At 37.8% G+C, this 12918-nt stretch overlaps 2 protein-coding genes and 1 long non-coding RNA gene across 3 annotated transcripts in view; 1 reads left to right on the top strand and 2 right to left on the bottom strand.

The window, feature by feature from the left end:
- Positions 1-2402: 2402 nt before the first annotated feature.
- Positions 2403-6032, bottom strand: LOC110040733 (uncharacterized). The gene is made up of 7 exons (XM_089280136.1): positions 5713-6032; positions 5250-5255; positions 4104-4411; positions 3579-3669; positions 3329-3371; positions 2957-3010; positions 2403-2656 (listed from the first exon to the last, which is right to left on the bottom strand). Exons 1-5 carry the CDS (start codon positions 6030-6032, stop codon positions 3332-3334), a joined length of 765 nt encoding a protein of 254 aa, XP_089136262.1. The 3' UTR covers positions 2403-2656; positions 2957-3010; positions 3329-3331.
- The window catches only part of LOC110040732 (uncharacterized), an 8733-nt gene continuing 1186 nt past the window's right edge, over positions 5372-12918 (bottom strand). The window contains exons 2-7 of the mRNA XM_089282461.1: positions 11038-11103; positions 10556-10621; positions 9039-9104; positions 8063-8272; positions 7547-7702; positions 5372-6995 (exon numbers count right to left, since the gene is read on the bottom strand). Of these exons, the coding sequence (XP_089138587.1) occupies positions 6118-6995; positions 7547-7702; positions 8063-8210 (1182 nt within the window). The 5' untranslated portion in view covers positions 8211-8272; positions 9039-9104; positions 10556-10621; positions 11038-11103 and the 3' untranslated portion in view covers positions 5372-6117. The remainder of the gene's footprint in view (positions 6996-7546; positions 7703-8062; positions 8273-9038; positions 9105-10555; positions 10622-11037; positions 11104-12918) is intronic.
- Positions 11503-12918, top strand: part of LOC149116696 (uncharacterized) — a 13945-nt gene continuing 12529 nt past the window's right edge. Inside the window, exon 1 of the long non-coding RNA XR_016205450.1 lies at positions 11503-11828. This is a non-coding gene — a long non-coding RNA (uncharacterized LOC149116696). The remainder of the gene's footprint in view (positions 11829-12918) is intronic.

Below are 12918 nucleotides of genomic sequence, written 5' to 3'. Positions count from 1 at the left end.
CAAGTTTAGGCTTTCTTTTCTTGGAACAGTTTCGCTTCTGAAATAATACTTTATGCGAATTCTTCACAACTACCCAATCTCTAAAATCCACAACCATCCGACAATCTCTAGTAAAACATTAAGAGGAGACCGAGGAAAGTAATCATTTCGTAAAACCATGCAAGTCTTGATTTAATGCAAGATTAAACAAGATGTACAAGATAAAATAATATTTCGGCTCTATTTCAGTTTTAGTTATGTGAAATTAGTCGGCAACAAGAGAAGTGAAAAAGGAAAGTGCGTAATCAAAGAAAACATGGTATACACGACAATAATTACTTTCTTCGGTCTCGTCTTTTTCACGCTTTGTCCGATGTCTATTGGCAAGACCTTTAACGTCTTCCTTCTTAAAGGCTCTCCTCGATTAGCCGAATGTAACTCTCAAGAAAAGGAACAAGTAACGATTTAAACTAGGTGTTTTTTTCTTGCAATAATTTTGCTTGTGAAATAATATTCTCCACGCATTTTTCACGACTGTCCAATCTCTGATGACCAACATTTATTTTCCCTCTTAAAAGCTTGCCTCAATTAGCCGAATGCAACTCACGGGAAGCGTAACAAGTTCCGATTAAAGCGCCACTAACCCCCAAATTTTTTTTTCGCTAACATAAATTTCTTTCTCTCCTGATCAACACGGTGAAAAAAGTATTGTTGTAGCTATTTTCGTTAATTTTCTACGAATTTTTAAAGTTTGTAAATTTGCCCTTTTCTATGTTCACGACCGAGGAATAGCGGAGAATGGAACGAGTTGGCTTCTGACGTCACTTCGGGAATAACAATATTTTGTTTCTGAGAAGAATGTATGCGAACATGCGATAGTGTGTCAAAATCGTTGCAGAATGCAAGGAAGATGTGTTGTTTGAGGCTGTAGCAATGCAGGATGCGTAGAATAGAGTATTCCTCTTCAATCAATACCTCTATCTCGATGACACTCTACCAGAAACGAGAAAAAGACCAAAGAAGTGGGCTGATCTGTGCGAAGCTAAAGCCGGGGAGCCATTAAGGATTTCTTCGATCTCGAGTTCGTCGCTACTGTAAAAACCTAGAGATTTTCATGGCCTGTATATTCTTCTCTATCTCTAGTGGAACATAGAAATTACATGTTTGAACGTCTTTAGAAACGCAGGGATTTTATCAATCGAGATAATTTTTTGGCTGAAATAATCAGGGAAACTAGTAGATTTTATTAAAGGAAAAATTTTTTTTGGGGGGGGGGGGGGTTAGTGGCACTTAAAGTTTAGGTGTTTTTTTTTCCTGTAATACTCTTGGTCCTGAAATAATATTCTAAAAACAATGTTTTGCAACTGCCCTATCTCTGTTGACCAGCACTTACTTTCCCTCTTAAAAGCTCGCCTCAATTAGTCGAATGTAACTTACAGGAAAAGTAACAAGTTTCGATTAAGTTTAGGGGTTTTTTTTAATTGCAATAATTTTGCTTGTGAAATAATATTCTTTGCACAATTTTTCACAGCTGTCTCATCTCTGATGACCAGCACTTTTTCCTTCTTTAAAGCTCGCCTCGATCAGTGGAATGTTACTCTCAGGATAGGTAATCGCATGGGGCCGAGTACAATTAAGGATTAATATCTCGCGTGTTTTCAGAAGTTGCTGAAATTGCCCGAGTCGTGCGCGACTCGGGCAATTTCAGCAACTTCTGAAAACACGCGTGATATTAATCCTTAATTTTACTCGGCCCCATGCGATTACCTATACGAATAATTTTGCTTGCGAAATAATATTCTTTGCACAATTTTTCACAAAAATCCAATCTCTGTTTGCTAGCTCTTGTTTTTCATGTGAAAAGGCCTCCTAAATAAGTTGAAACGTAACAAGTTCCAATTAAGTTTAGATGGTTTTTTCTTGCAATAATTTTGCTTGCGAAATAATATTCTGCACACAATTTTTCACAGACGTCCAATCGCTGTTGACTAGCACGTATTTTTCCTCTTTAAAGCTCGCCTTAATTAGTCGAATGTAACTCACAGGAAGCGTAACGAGTTCCGATTAAGTCTAGTCTTTTGGTTGTCAAATAATATTCTTTAAGCAATTTTTCACAGCAACACTCCTACACTTTTTACATTCACGTTTTTTTGCTTCAAGTTCACATTAATGAAATGACTGTGATTATCGGAAATCAGTAAGTTTAATCTAGGTTTAACGAATAACTCGGACAGTAACTATAAAAGGAACTCAGTCGAATCTAATATGAACAAAGATAACTAATGTTTCACAACTTAAGGTCACCAGTGATGACAAAGAGGCGATGCCTCTTATTTTACACTTACAGATCCAGACCTAACTCATTAAGAATATCAAAACGTGGCCCCACCTAGCCAAATGTAAATAATTTACTGAAAACAGTATTTCCGATTAAGTTTAGGTGTTTATTTCTTGCAACACTTTTGCTCGTTAAATAATATTCTTCACACAGTTTTTCACAGCTGTGCAGTCTCTATTGACAAGCACTCCTTCACTTTGTTTCATACAGTTCTCACAGTCACGTTTTCCTGGTAGTTTCTCGTTTTTGACGAAGGCTCAAAGGTACTTGAAAACTGCATGTTTTTCTTCCTTTGTCCAGGCCTATAACCCTTTTTCTTTGCTAAGGCAGCAGTAGGACCTGGGTATAACAATAGATACAGTGTCACATTTGTGCTTCCACTAGTACGGCAACAAAAAAGGATGATTTCTTTTCACGTTACATGCATCTTAACAATAGAGTAAGGACTGTTAACTTGTAGATTTCAAAAGAAAATCCTTTTTAACGATTTCCGTGTTTATAATTAAGATATACTTAGAAAAAAAAAAGAGAATTATAATTGCTGACTGGTTTTTGTGGCCCGAGGGGAAAAGCACAGAGCTGTAAGAACAAAATGCTTACGCGTATATTTAAAACAACACATCAGTTTTAGCTACGTACCGTTCTTCTCTTTTGTTACGGCTTCTTTATCTTGTGTGGTCTTTTTGGTCTTAGCTGTTAAAAAGATTACGAGATAATAAATTCAATTCGGAGTACCTGCATGGTCATGGGAACTGAGAATTTCTTTGCCAAACAACAAAAGGCTTACGTGTTTATTTAAAACAAATATTTGGCCTGTTTATACACAGGAGCATACAATAAACTAACTTAAACTACGTAATAAAGGTCATGACGCTTACAGTCATTAAACATTACCCTTACCCTTAAATTCTGACTAATTTGCATCAAAATTGGAAGACCAGGGGAAAATACCATGAACCACAAAAGTCAGCGTGTGACAGTAAGTCAAATGAGAAATGTTAATAATCATACCAGTTAATCCTGATGGCGATCCCTTTGAGCTACTTGTTCCCTCCTGTTCGAAGAGCAAAAAACATTGTAAAAGAAGCAACACTAAACAAGGTGAAGTAAAGAAGATCAGTAGGTATATAAAATTTCTTCAAAAGAGTTGCTCATCATAACTCTAGTCTTTCAGCAAACGACGAAGTGTAACATTGTGTAATTTAAAACCTAAAAGTTAACACATAAAAACCTGAAAACACAGACGTGTTAATAAACTTACCACTCCCCTTTGTTGCACTGGGACACTCGGACTCGGTAGCTCAGCATCACTATCACTTTCACTATCTTCTTCTGATCCAGCTCCCTGTCATCTATAAAGAGAACAACAATGGAATAAGTTAAGTTGCTAGTGGCGGAAGAGGCAAGGAGACGACTCAAAAGGAAGGCAAATACTAAATAAAGCTACTGCAATGAAAGTAATTTACAACCTTGCCCATTAGCCTTTCATTCATAAAGTGCTTGTCACACCATTCAATATCGCAATTCTACACAACTTTTACAAGCCCACTAAAACTGTGTATAATTTACATTTTTGTAGTAGGATTTTTTTCAGCTTTTAATAAATGAACTACACGCGTTTCATGTATTCCATTATGATATTGCAGTCACCACCAAATTTGATTATCTCAACTCTTCGACAAAATACTACATACGTCACCAAATGCTTCCTAATAATTTGAAGGGATTTTAAACCATCTATGTTTGATTTACTTCCATGCTGGTATTTCGATCGCCTTAAACTTACCTTCAACTAGACCACTGTTCAGGTCAATTTCGTCGAGTGATTTTCCGGCCCATTGTGTGGTTTTTCCCTCGTCCACAGTGTAGAGGAACTTGCCAACCTTCGCAAGTTCTATGGTTGAATCGTGTAATCGATAATGTTCTCTGTGGACCCTAATATCATGACCAAGGTGGCGAGCAAGCCAGTCAAGTTCATTCTCTTGCAGATCTAAAATCTGTGATACTGTGGCAATATATTTTCGAAGTCTGGTGCTGGTCACAGCTTCTGGTTTTTCCAAGGTCAATTCCTCACACGTGGCGACTTTTCTCAGTCATTCCCAAGGCCGTAGATGACCTAACGACCGTTGCCAGTTGCCGCAAACAGGTAGGGATTTTCTGGATTAATGCTTACTTCACTCCGCTTCTCTACTAAAACATAAATTGCTTTTTTAACCTCCTTTGTTAGGAGAATGGGGACCTTTCGACCCCTTTTTCCTTTAATTTCTACCATATCCAACCTGGGTTTAAAATGTACAACAAGAAAACAATAAAAATCAATCAATCAATCAATCAATCAATCAATCAATCAATCAATCAATCAATCAATCAATCAATCAATCAGTCAGTCAGTCAGTCAACTAGAAATGAGGTACTAAGGTTTAATTTCGCTTCCTCAGCTGCCATGATGTCCGAATCATTTTGAAAACAAAAGATAGAAATTAATAAGCAACTATACGACTAACACCATTTATGCCTCTTCGAAGCTAGTTTGTCTGTAATACACAATATGTGTTGTCCCCGAATCGAGCGGTCCAGGCTCGAGCCCTGGCTGGGGATACTGTGTTGTGTTCTTGGGCAAGACACTAAACTCTCACAGTGCCTCTCTCCACCTAGGAGTATGAATGGGTACCGGCGAATTGTTGGTGAAACGGAACAAATTGCGGGGGAGGGACATGCGATGGACTAACATCTCGCCCAGGGAGAGTAGAAATACTCCTAGCCGCTTCATGCTACAGAAACCGGGATAAGTTCCGACAGCAACGAGCCAGTCGGCTCCAAGGCTTTACTTTTTTTATGCACGGGTGAATGCCTAAGAATACCGTTAGTAATTTGTATGTCTTTCACTTGACACAAATTCAGCATAAGCATGACAAAAAAAGCACGTGTGTACCTGTTTCTGTCAATAAGATTGGAAAAAAGTCAGTATAACTGCTACAGTGGACACCTTGATGTAAGCAACGGCCAAAGAGCTGTGAAAATATGTTCGCTAAACAGAGTTGAGTAATATCGGGGTTCTCTTTCATATGTTTTATTATTACCGGGTAGAAGAATATCATTCGTCACACCCGGGACTTTGTTATAGCGAGTTTTGTGAAATAGAGATTCCATTGTACATGCAACTAAGTAATAGCATGAGTATGAACCTTTTGATAGCTGAATAGCCGAGTTATCCATGGCATGGATGAACCAGTAAGCCACAATTTTTTTTCCATTTTCAACTAGTCGTCGATTTAGTTACTTATCATTTCATGGTCCTCAATGACTGATAAGCTGATTAGTCAGTGATTACCGTTGATTACTCTTTGATGTTAGTTATCATCGACTTGTTGAGTCGAGTATTTTTAATACAATACCTCCTAAATAGCTGCTGTTCTATGTCACTTAGAGATGCAACATCTTGACTTATACTTTTCTGCCAATCAGGGCGATTGGTGTAGGTTTCAACTTCAAGTCTTGCAGCTTCTCCCCCTCTCCGTTTGTTGAAGAGTATCAGCCTGTTCAGCACCATTTTACTTAGTTCTCGCCAGGTGCGTACATCTGGTATACTTGCGTATTGCAACTGTGAACTGAGTGAAACGATCTTTAAGGTAATGTATTCCTTTAACGTTCGAAGATCACTTGTAACAGGGAGAAGGTTTGGCTGATTATGCCTCCTGTCATTCAGTGTTGTCATGGAATGATGGCTGATACGGTAATTCCACTCAGCTTCAATGAGTTTCTCAAAATGCTCAACATCTTCGAGGAGACCTCTGTCTTTCTCACGGAGTGCTTTTCCACGGACAATTCCTGACGCATTTCTTCAACGAGTAACCAAAATGCAACGCTAAAGATGGTGTACCGACGCGACTTTCACCCATCTTTACATCAAACTTGGAAATGTCCATGACACATTGCACAACGACGTCAAACTTGTCAGGACGAAGGAACTGCAACAGCTGGGCATTTGCAGTGTTTTCTGCTTCTCTCAATGACATTAGCAGACGTGCAAGGTTTCGCATGTTTTGCGAAATGTCATGACATCTGCTAGTTCCTACCTTTTCCACCATCATGGTGCCAAGAGCAGATATAACGGAATCATTTCGAGCGACAAGAGTTATTTGGTCTGACTTCATGGAAGCTAAAAATTCTTGGTAGGGTGAGCCCTTTCCGGGGCATAATGACGGTAAAATCAATAACTTGCTTTTAGTCTGAAGTTTTTGGCATTTCATGTAATCATTATCGTCCTTGTCATTCTTATCATCCTCATCACCGCTCTTGAAATTGCACGCTTTATTATGCCTCCAAAGATCCTTTCTCTTTACAAAGCCCAGACAGTGAATGTAAGGTAGATAATCATCTTGACAACAGTCCTCTTCTTCTCCTGGTCTTCTCATGACAATGAGCTGTTCTTTTTTACGTTCTAATACACGCAAGTTATGATGAAAATTGCCTCGCAGTCGCAACTTTTCAAGGGCTTTTTTATGATCTTTTGAGCCTCGTGGATAAGCAAATGTTTCAGCTACCTCTGCCTCGTCTTTGTGGTGATGTTCATAATGCCGAGCAATTTTTGCACACATCTTGTCACAATAAAAGCAAGAATGTCTTTTGTCATATATCCTAGCATTGTTCTCGCCCTTCTTTGAACAGGAAATAACAACTGCAAAACAACGAAAGTACGCTAATGAGAGAAACGCAATAAAGTACGCTACGATTTGCGTTGAGATTGTTAATAGAGTACTGATTGTTACAAATATCTTCATCCAAGGCACAGTACAGTTCGATTACACATTCCATAAGATAGTTTCTTAACTTATTACTCCAAGTCATTAAGAAAGAAATGGTGGTATTCTCGGAGATTTTCCAAACCAAACACCTATTACTACCATCAAGTCACATAACTCTTGTTATGGTGTCTCCAGAATCGAGAAGCCTGGATCAGTTAATCTATTTTATCCCTACTGAAAACAGTGCGGTAAATTGTGCAAGCCGTATTCTACAATACGGCCCACGAAATTGGGTGTACTTATTTGAGAGAGATAATAAATATCTTATTAGCCTCGTTTTCTCGGTCCATACTGTAAAATACGGATCTTCGTATTTCCCGTCCATTGTCCATATTTTACTGTACAGACCTCGATCACTCCAATAAAAAATACCTAAAATGAACTTTTTAGAGCCTAACAACCAGTAAGGCAATGACAGCTTTACCTTCTTCGTCTTCTTCTGTTTTAACCTCTCGCTTTCCACTTGTATCGGCATGTTGATCCTTTCTACTCTCCTTCTCTAATGTGACGTCTTTAGATCCTGGCAAAGATGTTTTCTCTTCGTCACTGCGTCTATCATGGGATCGTTTCCTTGCAACAGCTATAAATTGTACGTATACTTCTGAGATGAGCAGTGCCTGTATCTAAAGAGTAGCCGTTTAATAAGCTTTGAGGTAATTATTGCTTTTCTTACTAAGCTCAGGCCATATGAGCCACTAGGGTTTACCTCAATTAATTTTACTTTTTCTGTGCTCAACAGGTGGTTACAAGAACCAACACTATTTTCTAACCAATAAGAGGTAATAACAAAACCAATGAATCATTTTTTTTTCACATGCGTACCTCTGCGTAAAACAACTGCTTTCGTTGACATCCATCTAGTATCGACTAGTCTTACATGTACTAATGAATTTGGCTCAAGTACAAATTAGAATAAATATAGGGTAATCCCCAGCCTTACCCTGTTCATCTTTCATTTCAGTACTTTGAATCTGTTTTCTCTCGCTAGAGTCACAATTTGCCCCAATACTTGGACTATCATTTTCCTCCTCTTGACTGTCTGTTTCTAATATGATGGCCCTTGTTTTTCTCCTGAAGTTTTTGTTCATGATCGCAAGATCTTCATTCTCTTTATCACTGCTTCTATCATGTGGTCGTTTCCTTGCAACAGCTGTAAATTGAAACGATTAAGAATAACTTGGGTAATATTAATATTTCATTTTCCTTTTTTGGAAAATGTTACCTTAAGTAATGAACTCTAATTTTGTTGAAAAAAAAAAAAAAAAAAGAAAATTTGGTAAACGTAGCCCCGCAAAGGTTTGGTGTAACCTTGGAGTAGTAGTCAACACCAACAATAAAGTCGTTTTCACCTTCGAATTATGCATGAGAGATGATTATAAGTCAGAATAAATTTTACAAGATCCAAGTACGTTTCACATTATTAAAACCATCTCATTCACAAACTTTCAGTAAGGAGAGAAAGCATTCAACAAACCAAATTACAATGTCCATGAAGATGAATTAAATGCAAATCTCATACTGATTACTTTCGGTAACTCTCCAGGGACAAGGTCGCGCCATCTCTATTGCGGGATATTAGCACAATACCTTGTTAAACTGTTCACCTCTACCTACTGCTGTGCAATGTCCCCACAATGCAGATGCATGACTTGTACCTTGTCCCCATAATGAAACTGTAACTGTGATTTTTGCACAAAATTATCCTATTAAAGATAGAGGAATATTTTCTTCCAAAAATTAAAGTTTTTGTAACAACTCAACAGACCAATTCCCAATTCTCTATTGACTGTAGATTAGCATGGGAACCAACCACATTTTCCAAGCACAATTAAGGCAGGCCAGCGCATATGTTAATTCACAAACATTAAACAACTCAAGTTCTAAGAATTACATCGTTAATAAATTTTGTGCTGTACCTTTGCAACTGGCATTCTTTGCTGTGCATGCCACAGCTTCATAATTAACTAGCTTTTCTTGTTTACCTATTCACAGTATAAAAAAAGTTTAAAAAGAGTTAATTGATTAAACAGATGAGTAAAAAACATTTATGACACATTCACATGGAAGTTTCCCTCTCTCACAAAAGGCCAGCTACAGTGTTTCAGCCAGAAAATTTTACTTGAGGGCCAAAGTGGCCCCTGAAGATCTTTTTTAGAGGCCAATTTTTTAGGAAAGGGGCCAATAAACTGAAAGCTACAGAAGGAAAACATGCATCAGAGTACCAAGGAAAATAAAGCAGTTTATTAGGATCTATGATAAAATTTAATAGTAAGTGCTTTTTGAAGGGTTTCTACTCAATAAAGTTTCTTTTGAATCAGGTACCAGTATGAAGGATCCGTGCATTACAAGAGAACAATCCTTAGGCCTACATGACGTAGTCAATGATCAAGGGTTTGCAATGCATTATAGGGCGATTTCAAACTCGGTCAGCCATTTGGAAGTTTTCCGATGTAAGAGAATCAAAACAACAAAGCAAAAGGACGGATTGACTTCTTTTCTCATGTTGAATGTTTTAGAAACAAAGATCTTTCAATATGATTTCTATAAGGACATAATGTGTGACAAAATAACCGTTGTTGATCGTCAACACAGAGAAATGTAGTCGCCATTATGCCGCACTATGGCGACTAAACCAGAATTTTTGGTCGCCAAGGATGAAATGCTGGTTGCATTGGCGACCGTATCGATCACAATTTCCAACCCTGGGATGGCTTTTAAAATATTATGCCTGTGTTAAGCCTGCAGTCTTGTAAAAGGAAAGGGCCAAATTGGCCCTTTTTTCGTTTTTCTGGGGGCCATCTCTGATTGTAACGCGGGATTCCCGCAATGGCGCGCTCTGGCGTAAACACTGCAGCTACTTCTGTCACTTCAAATATATTCTTTAAACAAAAAGATTGGTCCCTCGTGATAACGCAACAAAATTAATGTGAGTTCTACACTAAGGCCGACCAACATAGATGCAAACAGTATAGGGAACCAAAAAAAAGTCAAGAAACACCAACGTACAACTTTTTAAATTACTATTAAAACAGGGTTTGTAGTCTTTGAAGCTTTTAAAATTCCATGACTTTCCATGACCTTTCCAAGTTTTCCATGACCTAAGTTATGCAGCTGCTCTCGCAGAAGTATCAAAAACTCATTTATTTAACGTATTTTCCAGCATTATTATGAATAAAATGTGTGCTTGTGTCCTTTTCTACTGAAATTACAGCCTCTTTCAGATTCGTCTGTTATTTTTTCAATTTTTAAAATACCTTTTGGCCAAGCACATTGTTTTACCATGACTTTCCATGACCTTCATTTAAATTTTATGACTTTCCAGGCCTGGAAATTGAAATAACAAATTCCATGACTTTCCAGGTTTTATATGACCAGCACGAAGCCTGTAAAAATAATAGCTTACCACTATATGCACTATTATTATACAATGTACCTTTACCACTTGTTTCCTCCACTGAACAGACAAAAGCTTCACTATTCACTGACACATCTTCTGTATCTGTTAACATAAAAATGCTCGAGTTAAGAATAAGTGATTTACAAGCATCCACAACACGTTACTCTTATCTGTTTACACCGCGAAAAATAACTAGTTAATATTAAGTGACTCGCAAGCATCCACAACCCTTTCACACAGACACTTCCCTCCCCTACCACATGCCAGCTACTTCAAATCCATTCTTGAAGAAAAAAGATTGGTTATTTTCAACAAAGAAACAAATGTGTGTTGAAAAGGCCAAAACCAAACAAATTCTTATCCTTGTTAACCACAATAGATGCAACAGTACAACAAAACTATTCCAATTACTAAACCTGAAGCAAGACCAACATAGATATTTAGTTTTATTCCTGTTAAAAGAAGCTATATATAACTTATACCATTATATGTACCACATTATGATGTCTATAATGTACCTTTTTCACTGGCTTCATCCACTGAGCAGGCAAAAGTTTCACTATTCACTGATGCTTCTTTTTTATCTGTTTACATAAATGTCAGTTAGGTGAAACCAAGGAAACATTTCATTGTTAAATCTCTGAGTAACGTTTTGAGGACAATGTCATGCCATCTGTGGGGACATTAGCACAATACCCTGTTAAACTGTTCATACATAGACACAGACAGACAGACAGACATACATACATTGAGCACTGAATAAGAATGCAGCATGTTCGAACCACGAGTGTAAAAACGAGCGATAATTCAAAGTAGCAATGTTGCAAACAAAAGTTTGAGTTTTGGCGGGAATATAACGCCATACGTAAAAGCCCACTATGATAGTGATCGATATTGGAGCGATGGCAACTTATAATGGGGAATCGTGAAGGGTTAATACATGACGTGTTTTCTGGATAGGTAATGTGCCGCTGTTAGTTGCCAGCGTTGAGCCTGTGTCATGCCTGTGTCGAGCTCTGTCGTGTTCGGTCATGTTCTGTCGAAGTTCTGTCGTGTAGCGTTGCACTTTCGTCCTGCGTGGCAGACATGTCTAACACCTTTTGACCAATTGTATGTGTTGTTGTTTCTTCCAATGAAAATGCGTTGTAATCGTGTCCTCTGAGATCATTTTACTAGGGGACGGGACGGTGTTTGCCAGTTGAAAGCTCGAAAGCTATCGATTGTGACTTTTATCGTGAGGGTGTTTTGCCGGATCTTTCTGCATGTTCCGAAACACATTTACAGCTGCCTTTGAAGCTTAATATTGTTGGTAAGAAGCTTTGTGAAGTGTAGTGTATTGTATTATGTTGTTTGTAGAAATGGAGTGAGCAATTTATATGGCTCAAGTCTACGAAGCCATTTCGACATGTTCATCAGCAATCTAAGTTTTGTTGATCGTGTTGCTTTCAAGCGGCACGAACTAAGCTGGCACTAGTTTGTATAGTCCACACTGTTGTGTTTTGAATTTTGCAATTAAGATCTGCCTCCGTCACGGGCATAAAGAAACGCTGTCGTGCAGACAGAGCAAATTTTCACTCAGCTTATTACCACCTTGTATCGCCAAATGCCACCAAATATACAGCTTAGTTGGATAAAAATGCTATAGAGCAAAGCAAAAACAGTAGTTTCGAAATAATGTGCAGGATTGCAAGGATTGAAATTGGTTACAGTTCAAGAAATTTGAGTTTAGTTCAGGATGTCAAGAAATCGAGTTTACCATTCTTGTGACAGTTTGAACTTTCGAGCCTTTATTTTGTCTGGTATTTCTTTGCTTCTACCAGTATTGGGAATGATTTCTACCGATGTTAAAGTAAGCTTAAAAGTAATCTCCTGGGCACAATACATTTCCCTGAATGTTTCCTACAAAGCACAGTCTCTAAAAATAAATTAAAATAGGTCACCATGCTTGCAAAAGAGATATGATGTACCAGTCTTACCCTATTTTGCCAGGTCTTTTAAATAGTACTATTGATTTATTTTATCACTCTGCATTACATTTTGCGGTGGCTGGAAGGTACAGTTTTTTGATGAACTTTGATAAGCACACATGAATTTTTGAGCATAAGGAACAACATAATAAACAACTTATGCAAAAGAATCGAAAATAATCCAAATAACATACAATCCATGAGTAATGATTTTGTTTTTGATGCTATTGAATAAGTGTAAAATTCTGCGCTTGAAGCGTTTGCAATATAGTGCTAAGGAATCACCAGTTAAGGTCAGGGTTGTTTGTCCTTCTGTTCTTCTTTTCCTCTGTTGTTGACTTGCTACCTTTAAGCTGTTTGTTACGAAGCAGTGTTTTGTAGACACACAGTGTGAATAGTCATCATGTGAGGCTGCTTCAAGAAGTGCTTGCC

The sequence above is a fragment of the Orbicella faveolata genome, unplaced genomic scaffold (genome assembly GCF_042242905.1).
Source record: "Orbicella faveolata isolate gen_17 unplaced genomic scaffold, um_ofav_v1 contig_12, whole genome shotgun sequence".
Lineage (NCBI taxonomy): Eukaryota > Metazoa > Cnidaria > Anthozoa > Scleractinia > Merulinidae > Orbicella > Orbicella faveolata.
The sequence above is the reverse complement of the archived record's forward strand: the minus strand, read 5'-3'. Positions and strand labels throughout refer to the sequence as shown.

Excerpts from the sequence above, each read along its gene's own strand:
- LOC110040733 (XM_089280136.1), bottom strand. The coding sequence starts at position 6,032 with ATGACAACACTGAATGACAGGAGGCATAATCAGCCAAACCTTCTCCCT. Across the intron at positions 3,670-4,103 it reads GAACAGTGGTCTAGTTGAAG|ATGACAGGGAGCTGGATCAG; the intron begins GTAAGTTTAAGG and ends TTCTCTTTATAG. Across the intron at positions 3,372-3,578 it reads CAGTGCAACAAAGGGGAGTG|GAGGGAACAAGTAGCTCAAA; the intron begins GTAAGTTTATTA and ends CTCTTCGAACAG.